Source organism: Chaetura pelagica, unplaced genomic scaffold, assembly GCF_000747805.2.
Source record: "Chaetura pelagica isolate M959 unplaced genomic scaffold, ChaPel_1.0 scaffold74, whole genome shotgun sequence".
NCBI classification, from domain to species: domain Eukaryota; kingdom Metazoa; phylum Chordata; class Aves; order Apodiformes; family Apodidae; genus Chaetura; species Chaetura pelagica.
This window is the reverse complement of record NW_009952982.1, coordinates 1-16,041: the sequence shown is the minus strand read 5'-3', so window position 1 is coordinate 16,041 and position 16,041 is coordinate 1. Positions and strand designations below refer to the sequence as shown.

Sequence of the window (16,041 nt, the reverse complement as noted above, 5' to 3'; positions counted from 1 at the left end):
AAGAGGAAAATCAAGGCATCAATTGCCCTTATGTCTCTAATTTCATTTACACTTGCATTACACAAAGTTACTGAATGCCTTCTTCATTTCAGTACCTGTGCTGGAGGTGAATGGTCTTGTGTCACCCAGTCATGCCCTGGGACTTGCAGTATTGAAGGAGGTTCCCACATTTCAACATTTGATGAGAAACATTATTCGTTCTTTGGAGACTGTAGCTATGTCCTAACCAAGGTAAAAATTAGTCACAATCCTTGCTAAAGCAATATGCCACCTCAACTTCCTGAAACTTAGAGGGTCAACATAGAGCCTTAAATGGAATTCAAGGGGCTCTCTGTTAAGGCTATACTAAATAAACATAATGTAGTAGTTTTGCGTTCTTTGATAATTGTGTAAGAACTGTACTGAGTTTTTAGGTTCTATGAAACAATGTACATGCTTCCCATCAATTTTTTAATTAAATACTGGCTGTCTGGTCTTTTTAAACTATTTCTGAGCAATGTATTACATCCATTAGTACTGTCCTTTTTGTCACAGTTAGTGTCAAAATCTTAGAAATGAGATAGAATGAGGTAATTTAGAAATAGAGCAATTAAACTTTCTGACAAGATTCACAAACACTGGGCTCAATCCACAATGGAAGCAGAGATCAGACTTGCTTGTTAAACTTCCCTTTTGCCATCAAAACATAAAATTATATTCTTGGAAGCTCTGTAGGTACAGAAAACCCTTAAACTTGGACGCAGAAGGTCAAAAAGCCCACAATTTTAACATTAGATTTCCAGATGGCTGTAATTCTGCATGTGAAGTGTCCTCAATTTCATCTTCATTACACCAAGGAAGTGACAAGACACGTTCAGAATCACAGCTTTCTTTATGTGTGTCTTCCTGTAACATCTTGGCCATTAGGCACTTCTGGATTGTAGTTCACAGGATACAGCCCAGTGAAAATCAGAACCAAGAGAAAAACTGAATTTTGCATTTATTCAGTGGCTTAGTAAATAGTGATTTTTAGCTCAATTTTCTCCCATGAGAAGATACTTAAATTGTATTAAACTGGTATTATCTAAATATTAGGAACTAATATTACCTAAACCTTAGGAAGTTTTAATCTTCACTTTACTATGTCTAACTTGCCCTGAAATGCCAAAAGTAACGGATGGCTTCTGCTGTGCAGGTTGCATGAATGCCAGTTTACTTCGTGACTGTATCCATATGAGTATGAACATATGAGCAGGAAGAAAAGAAATAAAGGATATTTATTAAAATGTGGTTTACTAAGAATGCCATTTGAGCGTAAATCTTCAGAACATAATATTTTAATATAAAAATTATTTTTTAAAAAAATTTATTATTCTTTTTTTCTTCTAGCTCTGTGATAGCAATGAATTCACTGTTTTGGGAGATATCCACAAGTGTGGCCTAACTGACACTGAGACATGCCTCAAGGGTGTAGCCATCAGCTTAAGTGGAGGACAAACTGTAAGTAGCAAATGTAGACACCTGACATTCTGCAGGAATGTGTTCAAAGATAATTGGAAAAGTAGTTTGCAAATGACACATAAAAGCAAAGACAGGAAAACTGCACCGCTTATTTATTTAATTAAAAAAAACCACATAATTTAAATATTTATCAAGAAAAAATTAAGAATCAGGTAGGTACTTTGGAAGTCTAGATCCTTGTAGCTTTTTTGTTACAGTTATCTTTCGGTTTTTGCATGCTTTGACAGTCAGTGGAGCACATTAATAAAGACATCATCACAGCCTCCCCTCACCTGTTTTTTTCCCTTTATCCAGAACAATACTAGATAGAAAATATTTGGAAAGTGTTTTATCTGTTCTAAGTATGTTTGATAATCATTGTCTTTTCTTGTGAACAGAACATTGTGATCCAGCCTTCTGGCAGTGTATTTGTGAATATGATCTACACACAGCTGCCATTCTCTGCCGGTAAGTTCCTTCGTTAGACTTCTGTGATATTTCTCACTTTGTACTTTAAAATGTTATTTATTGATTAATCTAAAGCCAAATTCTAGCTTTGTCTTCAGTCCAGCAAACCCAAGGTACTCTAATAGCCACAGTATCCAATTTTTAAAGTAATAGGGTTTGCCTATTCAGCTCCTATTCAGCTAGCAAAATCATGGTCTTATTTTAGCTCTTCAAAATTTATGACAATATAAAACACAGCTGTAGCATCACTCTATTTAATGAAGAGTTATTTCAACTGCACATCTGATATGAAATTACAACTGTTACGTTCTTGTGTCCCTAGCAAATGTCACAATCGTCAGACCATCATCTTTCTTCATCATTCTGCAAACAACCTTTGGTCTTCAGCTACAGGTTCAGCTCGTGCCTCTCATGCAACTTTATATAGACTTAGACCCATCACATAAAGGGCAGACCTGTGGTAAGTGATCTTACCATGATTACTGCCTTCATCCATATACTTCACTCTACAGGAGACTTTCACAGTCCATCTGCTTACTTTTAGGTCTCTGTGGAAATTTCAACGACATGCAGATAGATGATTTCAAAACCACCAGTGGTGTAATAGAGGGTACTTCCGCTGCCTTTGGCAATACTTGGAAAATTCGGGCAGATTGTCCTGATGCCAAGAATACTTTTGAGAACCCTTGTACTGTCAGTATACAAAATGGTAAGCTCAGCATATAGTAACCTCTTCTATTCTCTTTTAATATGGAAAAAAGGAATAAGCTGATCAACCACCAAGCATTTAGCCAAAATAATAGTAGACCATGTGCATAACATGCTTTTTTCCTCAGCTGACTAGAAGTCCTCAATTAATAAATAATAATAATTAGGATAGTATATTGGATCTTCAAAAATATACCTTGGAATTCAGAAAACAAGTGTGAAATATTTTCTGAGCATTCACAAGCCACTCTTCTGCTTTCTCAGATGAACTAGAGAATTTTTAATTCAAAATGTTAATTTTCTTTTTCAAAATTCAGCTAAGAATGTCTTAGTTTATTCCATGACAGCTACCATGAGTTAAGAGCATTCAGTCTGCAAAGAGTTCACATTTCTGCATGGAGGAAATGAAAGACTATTTGTGTTTCAGCATCTGCAGAGCTGATCTGTATAGTGTATTTCTCTACAGGAATTGTAGTTACATTGAGACAAGAGTTTAGGCGATGAAGTGGAATAGAAATTCTTACTGTGCTTTTGATTCACAGACCAGTATGCCCAACACTGGTGTGGACTGCTCTCTGACACCACAGGACCTTTTGCTGAATGTCACTCAACAGTGAATCCGGAAGTTTACCAGAAGGTACTTGGCTCTTAACTTTTTCATATTTAAAAGAAATACAGTCAGATTTCTTATATGAACACCTGAGAAAATAACTTTCAACTGGGAGGAGATACATTCGTAGTAATTCCACATCATAGCAATTACTCCTTAGTAAAGGTATCTTTCTTTCCATTCCTAATAGGGTAAACTTACAGGCATATTCCTACTGCCCCTATTTCTAGGTACTAACCTAAATGCCTAAATTAGGAAATTAAGACTCCTTAGACTCCTTATCAGGTCTAAGGACAAAAGCTGTCACTTCTGAGATACAAGGAAATCTTTAGTCAGAGTTTTAACTAGTAGTTTGCATAGTTGCTTTGAATTACTGTCATGGTTTGGGTGCAACAACAGAGAAACAGCCCTATGGTCAGTCGCTCATCTCCCCCCCTCACACTCTGGGATGAGGAGGACAAAGGCCAACTAGAAGCTCATGGGTCAAGACAAAGGACAAGGAGGGTTCTTCACCGATTAAGGTCCCAGGCAAAACAGACTCAACTTGGGGAAAAAATAAGAATTTAACTTCACACTAATCAGATGCACACAGGACACAAACAACACAAAGAGCAGAGCTTACATACGTTGAACCCACCCCTCCTGTCTTCCCAGGCCCAAATCCCTTTATTCCCAGTTTCTCTCCCTCCTTCCCCCCAGTGGCACAGGGGGACAGGGGATGGGGTTTGGCGTCAGTTCACAGGCTGGTGGCTCCTGCTGCTCCTTCCTCCTCAGGAAGAAGGATTCCTCACAGTCCTCCCCTTCTTCCCCACGGGGTTCCTCCCATGGCAGAGAGCCCTCCACCAATCTCTCCTTCATGACTGCTTCCCATGAGGTCTGGAACTGCTCCAGCCTGAGCTTCCCACAGAGTCACGGGCTGCTTCGGGAACAGTCACCTCCCCTGGTGCCGGGGTCTTCCACGGCTTCATAATCCAAGTTCACTGGCCACAAAATCCAAGTCCACTGGCCAAGTTCACCCCTCCTGACACTTTCAGGCAATGTTCCACCACTTTACTCCATGAATGCAGGGGCACAGCTGCCATCTCGCCATGGGTTGCAGGGAAACTTCTGCTTGGGTACCTTCTTCACCAGCCACCAGCACTGCTCTGCCTCTCCAGCTCAGCTCTTATTTTCCTTTAAGTACCCACACTGCTCAGTTCTTTCATATGTTAATCACAGAGGCGCATCTATTGTCCCTCTAGTGGCTCCTTGGCTGGTTTAGTAGCAGGGGGAGCTTCTCAGCTTCTTACCAGAGCCACCCGTGGGGCCCTTTCAAACCAGCACAATTGCTCTCAGACAGGCTTTTGCCTACATCCAGGGAGAAGGCAAGAAATGTATATAAGAAGCAGCAAAGAGATTTATACAAGATTTGGACAAAAATATTTCAGGAATTCAAAGTGATGAAGCTCTGGAACAGAATGCCTGAGGACTTTACAAAGTCTCACTGTTATTATTCTATTGGAAATTTGTAAGATTGTTCCATCTTCTGGAATGATAACATCATACTGACCTTGCCTGGCTTAGCAAAGCATTAAATAACTCTTTGTTTTCTTATTCCTCTCCTAAGTCTAAGCCTTAAAAGTTTGGTGGCATCAGATACTCTCTGCTTGTTGTCTTTATATATATGGTACAAACTGGAAGCAGTTGAGAAATTCATTAACACTAGAAAAGGAAAAAAATAACAACAAAAAATAAAGACCTCTAATTACTGTCTCCTTGCAAAGAATCTTTTTTGGAAGTGCTTGATGAAGTCTTCAATCAAAAACGCATAATGGATTACACTCACTTTGAGCTCTAATGAACACGACACTCTAAAAAAGTATAGAACTCCATGGATTTGACACTAATAATAATATCCTCTGTCTCTAGAACTGCATGTTTGACACGTGTAACTGTGAGAAGAGTGAAGACTGCATGTGTGCTGCCCTTTCCAGCTATGTCAGGGCCTGTGCCACCAAAGGTGTTCTCCTTACAGGATGGAGGAGCAAAGCCTGCAGTAAGTTCTGCATCCCTTTGCATCTTGAAAATGATCATCCAGAAGACATCAGTTCATCAGGATTCCCACAGCAAATGTTAAATGTTGTTTTAAGTGTATCATTGACTTTCAAGAATTTGAGAAGGAAGGGAATACCACAAAAGATAAGCAGTAAGCAGAGAGAAATAGTAAAAAAAAAAGGCTTTGTTAGATTATTTGGTCAGAGTCAGCAGAAGCAACATGTACCTCAAAAACCTTGCAATAGGAGTAAAATAAGTAGAGTGTTTATCAACCTACTTTGACAAAAAATATTAAAATAGCAAAAAAAGGAGGAAAAAGAATACTTTGTCATCTCACTGAATGTGAGGAGAAAACCATCCACATTTAAAAAGAAAAGTAGTAAAAGCCTGAAAAACACAAGTAAACCAGGATGCTTTTTAATTTTATTTTTTCTGAGACTACTGCACAAACCTAATTAAACATTAATTTCTATGAGCAGTCCAAGTGTAAACACAAAAACCAAATTAGCATTATTTGAAAAAAAAAAAATAGCAAGGAAGAAAACACACTATGCTTTAATATAATTGAAGTTTTTCTCTTTTTTTAATCTAGACAAAACTTTTGTATTCATAACTGGTTTATAGGGGAAAATTGTGCTCTACCATACAACACAAAAGATCACACTATTGAGAATTATACCTCAGATGCAGCATTTATACCTGCATTGATTCTTAAATTATTTACAAATGTAATTTACCTTTTTACTCTCAAGCAAAATACACCACCTTGTGTCCAAAATCCTTGAAGTACACTTATAATGTCGATTCCTGTCAACCCACCTGCCGGTCTCTGAGTGAGCCTGATGTCACATGCAGCACCAAGTTTGTGCCAGTTGATGGTTGCACCTGCATAAATGGAACCTACATGGATGACAGTGGCAAATGCGTCCCTGCTTCTAGCTGTCCTTGTTACTACAAAGGAATGCCTCTGTCTTCTGGAGAAGTTATGCATGATAATGGTGTTGTCTGGTAAGACATTTTTTTAAAAATAATGAAATTGGATATAGGCAGTCATTAAAACGTATACATTATGCAATCTATTAAAATAAAATGCATTTCTCTCCCGAATAATTTCAATACAAAAAATCACAGATCCTTAAAATTTATGAAAGCAATTTTTGTTTAGAAGATTGTTCTTACACTACACGAATAAAACATACCATATTGTGGTGGGTTAGCTTTCACTAACAGCCAAACTCCCACTGAGTCAGTCAGTGACTCACTCACTCCCCACCTTACTTTTCTTATCCCTGACTTCAAAAGACTTGTCCCATGTTGGAAGATGCTTTCTAAACCTGTTACGTATTATTCCCATTTTGAATGGAACCTGAATTATTCTGAAGGACACTTTTTAACTAGTCAAGTGGACAGAGTAAACCTCTCTTTATATAGAATACACTTGCATTTTGGTTTGCTTTTACATAAAATATTTTTCAGTAGAACAAGCTGTTCTGATAAAGGATACATTTTCTCTGTTTTATCATACAGTATTTTTTAATTGTTTAAAATTCATTAGGAAAGAAGCTAAAACTTAACAAGGAAAAAAAACCCATGTCTTTTTTATTATTATTTTTTATTAGCACTTGCACCAATGGAAAGCTAAGCTGCATTGGAGAGAAACCTGAACCAGGTAACACATCAATTAGTATTGTCTTTAATTGTCTCTTTTTATCTTCACTCTTTTCAGTTCTCTTTTTTTTTGGTCATAGTGATGCATATTATACAAGTCTGAAATCAAACAAGAAAATGAACTGATAACTTCTGTAATGTAGAAGATGTTACAAAAGTAAAAAGAAACAGTCTTTCAGATGTCTGAAACAAGTCATAACCCCCAGGGTTACCAAGAGGAAAAAGAATACTTTGTCATCTCACTGAATGTGAGGAGAAAACCGTCCACATTTAAAAATAAAAGTAGTAAAAGCCTGAAAAACACAAGTAAACCAGGATGCTTTTTATTATTTTTTTTTCTGAGACTGCTGCACAAACCTAATTAAACATTAATTTCTATGAGCAGTCCAAGTGTAAGCACAAAAAACAAATTAGCATTATTTGAAAAAAATAAAATAATCCATTTCGCTTTCTGGTTAATACAGAATCATGTATCTCACAAAGGAATATTTTTAATGATATTTTTTCTTCAGTCTGCATTAAGAAAACATAAAGATTATAAAAATATGGTTGATCTCACCTTTCTTATGGTTTTCGCTTTCAGACTGTGTACCTCCCATGGTCTATATCGACTGTGGTAATGCCACTGCAGATGTGGTAGGAGCAGGATGCCAGAAGAGCTGTCAGACTCTAGATATGGAATGTGTAAGTATAGGCTCTTTATACTCAGTTGAATGCATATTAAACTAGATCTATTTCACAATTATCAGATACAGCTGGACTCTTTCATCAAGGAAATGTTTCAAATCATGTTTTCCATATGGTTCTTACAGTACAAAACCCACTGTGTCTCTGGCTGTGTATGTCCCCATAATAAAGTGTTAGATGGCAAAGGTGGCTGTATAGCTCCAGAAGACTGTCCATGTGTTCACAATGGGAATTTCTACAATCCAGGAGAATCAATCAGAGTTGGCTGTAACAACTGGTAAGAGTGTATTGAAAAATACTATTTTCAAGCATCTGAAAGGGAATAGTGTAAGCTCTAGGTTAATTACAGCATTTCACTTTAGCAGTATAAAGACTTATATGAAGGAATCGCACATAAGATGACCCACTTAGTACCTAAAAAGTAGACTCTGTCTGTTTTTTACAATGGGACACAGCACAGAAATTGCAAGTTGTTGAAAGAACAGTATGTTTTGGATGATGTCGTATCAATTCAAGTAAAGAAAGCTTTTTCCCTTGCAGGCAATCCCTACATTTCAGTGCCTCCAAAAGGAGCTGGAAATGTGAAAGATTTAAAGTATTTCCTAACCCAAATCACAGAATCACAGAATCACTTAGGTTGGAAAAGACCTTTAAGGTTATCAAGTCCAACTATAACCGAACTCTACTAAGTCCAGCACTAAGCCATGTTCCCAAGCACCCCATCTGGACAACTTTTAAACACATCCAGGGTCTTTTTTCATGACATTATGAAGTAGCACAGTCTTTTGGTAAATCCCAAAGCACATGAGCTATGCTGCATTTCTGATAATAATCAAACCATATTTTTTCATTATAGGCTTAACACATTTTAAGATAAAATTTACGTACATGCAGGGATGTACATATAGCTATATCATTTGTCTTTCTGGTTTTTACATTTGGAATGCTTTTTGTCTTATGTAGCACGTGTAGAAACAGAAAATGGCACTGCTCTGAGAATCCTTGTTTAGAAACCTGTTCTGTTTATGGAGATGGGCATTACACGACCTTTGATGGCAAACGCTTTGATTTTGAAGGAGACTGTGAATATGTTCTGGTCCAGGTAACAGTCCTTCCTAGATTTTTGTATGTACCTTGCATTTTACATATGACCATGTAGCATAGATAACACTGAATATCATTCCTCTGTTTCAGAACTACTGTGGTCATCAAGGTATGAATCAGGGAACCTTCAGAGTAATTACTGAGAATATTCCATGCGGTACTACAGGAACCACCTGCTCTAAGTCTATTAAAGTTTTCCTGGGAGTAAGTATTTTCTTTAATATGTTGTACTCTGGGCCTAATGTGCCAGCAGGACTGAACAAGCTGTCCCAGATAGACTGCATCACCAAAGTGTCCTCCAAGACAGTGAAGATGTTACTGCACTTTGTTTCTCCCTGCTAATGATTCTGATCTTTGCTAGAGAAAGTGAAGGAGGGAATTCTAAAGAAAAATTACTTAACATGAGGATGCTGAAGATAATAATTTTGATGATAATAGAGTTATTATTTCAATAAGAGTTACTGGCAAAATATATATGCTGTACCCAACAGGTGACTTTTTCAACTGGCCTCTAACTTTTTCTTTTGATATCCTAGAACTATGAGCTGGTACTCAGTGATGGACACTCCGATGTCATTGAGAGGACACCTGGAGGAAAAATGCCATTCCAAATCCGTTCCATGGGCATCTACCTGGTGGTTGACACTACTGCAGGCTTGATACTCATGTGGGACAAGAAAACCAGCATATTCATCAAACTTAGTCCCGACTTTCAGGTACAATTTAAAATCCAAAACCTGGTTAAGGTTATTTCTGAAACAGATTCATTTTACTTCTCAAAGAAAAAAAAGAGGAAATTTACACTGAAACAAGAAGATCGAGAGACCAGTAATGTTACATTTTTATCCTTGTAGTGCTGACTTAGATTCTGTACTGCGTATTTTCCTTAAATTATATTATTTACCAATGGCATAACAGCAACTCTATCAGTAGCTTTCTTCATTAAAAGCCCTCTTTGCAGAGGTATGTTAGGGATTAGATAAAACTAATTAGCTCAATACTAAGAATGAAAGCCATGAATCTGTTTTGCTTCCTATGCTTAATCTTCCTAAAAAAGATTGATTTCTTAATGAAAGGCATTTTATGAGCATGCCCAAGACTGTTATGGAAGAGGCCTAGACAAACTTAAATAAGATTCACTCTGAGATCTGTTACTCACAGAAATGGTACCTTACTGATCTTTGTGATTTTGTGTTTCTCTCCATGCAGGGACATGTCTGTGGACTTTGTGGAAACTATGATGGCAATGGAAATAACGACTTCACTACTCGCAGTCAGTCTGTGGTAGGAAATGTGCTGGAGTTTGCCAATAGCTGGAAAGTGTCTTCTAGTTGCCCAAATGCTAATCGTACCAAGGATCCATGCACTGCAAATCCATACAGGAAAGCCTGGGCACAGAAGCAGTGCAGCATTATCACCAGTGAAGTATTTGCGAAGTGTCACTCCCAGGTATCACAAAAACTTCAGTCTCCTGAGCCAGAGATTACACTAATTTTTATGTGGGATAGCTGAAAAATACACTAAAATATACTTTGTCGTGCTTGACAAAGCAAAGTCAGAGCAAGTTCTAGGGAGCATGCATAGAAAGTATTTTCACTTTCATTTTCTCAGCTTGTGCCTTGAAGTAGTACATTAAAGAAATAGATAATTGTTGGGTTTTTTGGTTTTGTTTTTTTGTGGGTTTATTTGTTTGTTTTTAATAGAAGGGACAATCACAAATAAATATCAGGATATTTTCTAATGACATAGTTTTATACTAATATAAATATCAGCCACCTGATAATTACAATTGTGTGCAAGCTTGTAGTAATGTAAATATTCTTTCTGAAAATGTATCTTCAATATCAACTAGTTCTTAGTATTATGAGCTTTATTCTACATTTTCCTCTGGATTTTTCAAAGCACTCTCATGGTTTCTTCCTTTCTTATTTTTCTCACACAGACAGATTTGTTACTTTCAGATATTTTGTTCAGCTTTTTTAAGACTGTGAATGCCTTTTCAAAGGGGACAAGTGCATGAAAAGTCAAATATTTTCTCCAACAGGTTGAACCAAATGAATACTATCAAGCATGTGTGGATGATGCTTGTGCCTGCGACACTGGAGGAGACTGTGAATGTTTCTGTACAGCAGTAGCTGCCTACGCTCAAGCATGCAACGAGCTGGACATCTGCATTTCCTGGAGAACCCCATCCATTTGCCGTGAGTTTCACCCTGCTACTTTTTGAAAGGATACAAAGGGAAAGGAAACAGAGAAGAAAAAAATAAAAACAGAAGGATAAAATTGTATTTTTAAGAGGCACTGCTGTATTCTAAAAACAGGAAAAAAAAAACCAACCAACCGCACAAGTTAGTAAATAACTTGAAGACAACGTATCTTCTTAAAATTAAATATAGTAACTTTACCAGTAATGTCTTTAGAGTCTGATTTACTTGCCAACCATGATACACAACTGATGACCTTTAATATTACACTCCCACCTATCTAAATCAAACTCACTGTAAATAAGTAACTAAAATCAGTGATTCAATTAATTGAATTTTTTGTGGTTAATGTGTAACTCTGTTCTATGCTTTATGCTTCATTGGTGTCAAAAGGTGGTAGAAGCATAACAATTATGTGAAATTATAAGCAAGAAAATACACTGTTTACAACCTATGTAACTGCTAATCGCACAGGATTTTTATGGAGCAGAATTGAAAGACTGTAAAGCAAAAAGATTAAAGTATTTTTTTGTCATTTCTCCCTCCTCTAGCTCTGTTCTGTGATTACTACAATCCACAAGGGGAATGTGAGTGGCACTACAAGCCATGTGGAGCCCCTTGTATGAAGACCTGCAATAATCCAAGTGGGAACTGTGTTCATGAGTTGAGAGGTTTGGAAGGTAAACATAATTATGCTTATCTTACTCTGCTTACAAAAAGCTAAAATGCAGTATGATTAACAAAATTTATATTAGTCAATATATGACATCTTTATATTAGAAATTATAAGAAGATATTTTCTAATTAGTATATTACTCCCTAATGGATCATGAAATTGCTTGAAGTAAAGATGAGGACAAAAAGCTCCAAAGCTTAAAGTGCAATCAAAGGAATAGCAGTAATAGAATCTGAAATTCCACTGATCATATAGGATAATGTGGGGAAAGTACATATAAACAGTATAGAGCTCTTTCTACTTGTGGAAGACCTGGTGTCAGCATAACTCTCATTTTTTTTGCAGGCTGCTATCCACACTGTCCAAAGAATAAGCCCTATTTTGATGAAGAAACCATGACATGTGTGTCTAATTGTGGTTGTTACGAAAATGGAAAAAATTACAAACCAGGAATACAGATGCCTTCAAATCAGAATTGTCAGTCATGGTAGGTTTAATAAAGATTTTTAAATGCTGAGTTTCATCATGCATTAAGTTTTTTGTTTTCCAACAGGCACTAGGCCAGTCATAGGCTACTGCAGAATGTCTAATTTTCTTCTGTTCTTAGGAACTTAACAAAATGGTGGAACATTTTACAGTAGAGACCTTAATTTACTATTTATTCTGTATTCTTGTTAAAGTACTTTTAAATTTTAATTAGCATTATTATTATTAAACAAAAAACATTAAAATAATGATAGTTACAGCAATAGCATGAGAATATTTGTTAAGACATCCCAATAATCTTTATGTGAAATTATTTAGAAGTTAGTAAGAAACTAATCTGAATTGATTTGAGCTTGTTTCTGTTCTTGCACAGGTACCTGTATGTTTGCAACATTTAGCAAGTACTCCTATTCATCATGTCAGAACTGATGACATGTTGGGACAAGTGCTGCTAAGCCCTCTATCAAATAGTACAAAGTTAGCAGAACTAGTTGTGAAGCAGTTAACACTTGTCCTGAGATACTTTCAATGTAGCTACCCATTAATAATATAAGCAGTGCAGCCAGAAAGGCAAAGGTCTTAGCCTGAAGCCCATCTGAGCTTACCCAACTTTCATGGCATGTTTTGCAGATCATCCACAGGTTTACCTGCATTGTCTATGTCATTAACAGCACTAAACATAACCCATTAAATACATGACTATATTTAGTTAAGTTTATTCAGTATACAGATGCTCTGAGTCACTGTAAATAAATATATCAAGATTCAGTTCTTAATAGATAAATAAATCCCCTTTAAAAACAGAATGCATTCTTGCACCTTTTGAAAGTCTGATGGAAATTCGCTGTGTAGATGGCCTCGACATCTGTGATACAGTGATTCCTTCTTAAATGCACTTTCCCTTCCAAATTAAAAGTCTACCTACCAGGGAGATAAGAACATTTTAAATTACCCCTCTCCATTTCTTCACCCAGCCTCCAAAAGTACAAGGATACCATGTTGTTTGGCATGCTGGCATTGAAGAGTTGTGTTCTTGCCAGAAAACTGAGTGATCCCGCATAACCTGGATTTATATATCAGAACTGAGTATCTAACTCAGAGAGGATAGGGTATTTCTACATTTAAACACACAAAGGACACACAATGATAGAAAAAATGAAACAACAAAATTATATCATGGACCAGTATATTCATAATCTCCTTTTTTCTCTTTTCCAGTGAATGCACAAATCATGGCAAAAAATGCAAATATGATGAAAACGGTATGTTGACAAAGTTGTTTTTATCTGAATAGAATTCATTTGAGGTACTCTGCTCTGTGCTTCAGCTACCAGTGAATAACACACTATTTTTATTTACAGAATGTGTCTGCTTTTATGAGGGCCAGAAATACAACTATAAAGATGTGGTCTACAATACTACAGATGGTACAGGAGGGTGTATTGTTGCAACCTGTGGCCCCAATGGAACGCTTGAAAGGATTGTCTATGACTGTCCAACCTCAACATTACCCACAACAGCAACAACATTTCACTTCAGCACTACATCACCCACCCCTTCTTCCACAGGTACATCCTTTATAGCCCATAAGAGCATATTCTGTTCATTAGTGACCATGCCAAGATGCACAACATAAATTAATTAATACACTTCAAAATAAATGACAGTCAGATTCATTTGTTATTTAGTTTCAGTCAACATTTGGACACCAAACTAACAGAAGGAAATCAACATAAAAAATAAAATAACTTCTGAAACCAAAGTTGAAACCACTGCACACTGGCTTGATGCTATGATTTTGCTTACCTTAATAATGAATGATAAATAACCAGTATCAGATTAGTTATCTCTAATTGTAATTGTTTCTATACCTGGAATAATCTGTATTGAATTAATAATTAATTACTTCTTCCTATTAAATTACAGAATTATTACTTTCTGCTAGGGCTTATGGTATTTATAATTACAGTATTGAGCGTATTGCTCAGATATAGGCACTGTGATACTGAAATTTTCATTTCTAGAATTCCAGTTCAGCATTCTTCAAGTTCGTAATCTCTAATTACTACAGGTACATGTTGTTTACTGAAATAAGAATTCTATATAAAATTTAGAATTCCAAGTTCTGAAAACACAGAAACCATCAGAACTACTGGATTCACTAGCCATTTTCCAGCCATATAATAATGTGAATTCACCTGCAAAAGCCTATGGACTGCTCTCTGACCAATAAATGGTCTCTTAAGACCAGAGCTGAAGTACAAAGTGTAGGGGTGCTAATGCTTCATTAGACATATTTTACTTTGAATGGAGGAGCAAAGACAATGCAGCATATTACATGAGGAGTCAACTCATTTGGAAGAAAAAAGTACCTATAAATCTTGATGCACAGATTAAATCTTTTCACTGTATTGGAATCAAGACTTTGACATGCTGGAGCAAGACACAAACCAAGTAGTCAAATGCAAAATAATAATAATAATAATAATAATAATTTTTTCTGTTTTCCCCTCAATGTGTATAAATTATGCCCTAAACTGATTACAGCACTTTGTAAAAGGTAATTAGCCTTCTCTTAGGAAGTGACAGTTCCAAGCATGTTAATATACTAAATTGTTGGGTAATGGATTTTCTGTTCTCCTTCAGATTAAATTATAAGTGCACTAAATTGATGCACTACAGTCTCATAATGCAAGCAAGTGACCTTAGGAAAATTTTCAGCCAACTTAACATAATGAAAAAGATAATATCTACAGGATTTTTTTCTGAATTTTGAGGTCTCTTCTTTTTCTCTTTCACAGTGTCACCAACTACATCAGTGTGCGTTCATGAAGTATGTGAGTGGTCAGAATGGTATGATGGGAGTTTGCAAACCCCTGGCTATGATGGTGGAGATTTTGAAACTTTTGAAGATTTGAGAGCCAAAGGTTATGAAGTCTGTAAAGCTCCACGGGCTGTGGAATGCAGAGCAGAGAAATTCCCTAATATACCACTGAAAGACCTTGGGCAAAAAGTAGAATGCAGTACAACAGCTGGGCTTATATGTTACAACAAAGATCAAATTTCAACAATGTGCGACAATTATGAAATTAGAATCTTATGTTGTGTTTTTGTCCCATGCTCTTCCACAACACATTTCAGCACATCAAAACCAATCACAACTGCTGTGAAGACCACAGAAACACCAAGTTCCACTGAAGTGACTACATCATTTTCAACCACTACATCACCAGTTACTACAACATTAACGACTTCAACTATTACAGAAACAACCACAAGTACAACCAAAATTACATCTATCACTTCGTCACCTTCAACAACTACTCACTGCATTAAAGAAGAATGTTACTGGTCAATGTGGTATGATGTCTATTATCCAGGGTCTGGATACAATGACGGAGATTTTGAAACAATTCAGAACATTGAAAAAAGAGGATATGAAGTCTGTGATAACAGAAAGGCTGTGGAATGCAGAGCAGTGAGGTTTCCAGACACACCATATCCCCTCCTAGAGCAAAATATAACATGTAATACAGAAGAAGGGTTGATATGCTACAACAAAGAACAACTCCCACCCATCTGCTATAATTACAAACTAAGGTTTAAATGCTGCACAAATATAACAGTACCATGTCAACAAACTACAATACCCATAATAACCACAAAGGAACCAACATCAACCAAAATATTTTCAACAATTAAACCTACATCAACAGAAACAGCAACAACACCACACTTACAAACCAAATATAAGACAACTACAATATCAATGCCAACACCAGAAACAGGACATATTCATTCAAGATACACCACAACAGCTAAAGGAACCACAACACAAACCTCTACCACAGTACGAACATCGACCAGCATACCATACCCCACCACAACCCAGTACACCAGCACCGCCTGTGAACCCG

General features: G+C 36.6%; 1 protein-coding gene across 1 annotated transcript in view; it reads left to right on the top strand.

The window, feature by feature from the left end:
• LOC104387651 (mucin-5AC-like) overlaps window positions 1-15,602 on the top strand; it is a gene marked incomplete at its 3' end in the record, with an annotated part of 64,229 nt that extends 48,627 nt beyond the window's left edge. Inside the window, 21 exon segments of the mRNA XM_009996434.1 lie at window positions 93-231; window positions 1,369-1,479; window positions 1,878-1,947; window positions 2,270-2,407; window positions 2,492-2,656; window positions 3,198-3,292; window positions 5,174-5,300; window positions 6,052-6,307; window positions 6,919-6,968; window positions 7,551-7,651; window positions 7,780-7,931; window positions 8,618-8,756; window positions 8,849-8,962; window positions 9,295-9,474; window positions 9,968-10,207; window positions 10,803-10,959; window positions 11,514-11,642; window positions 11,984-12,125; window positions 13,343-13,386; window positions 13,486-13,692; window positions 14,926-15,602. Of these exon segments, the coding sequence (XP_009994736.1) occupies window positions 93-231; window positions 1,369-1,479; window positions 1,878-1,947; window positions 2,270-2,407; window positions 2,492-2,656; window positions 3,198-3,292; window positions 5,174-5,300; window positions 6,052-6,307; window positions 6,919-6,968; window positions 7,551-7,651; window positions 7,780-7,931; window positions 8,618-8,756; window positions 8,849-8,962; window positions 9,295-9,474; window positions 9,968-10,207; window positions 10,803-10,959; window positions 11,514-11,642; window positions 11,984-12,125; window positions 13,343-13,386; window positions 13,486-13,692; window positions 14,926-15,602 (3,433 nt within the window).
• Window positions 15,603-16,041: the final 439 nt, after the last annotated feature.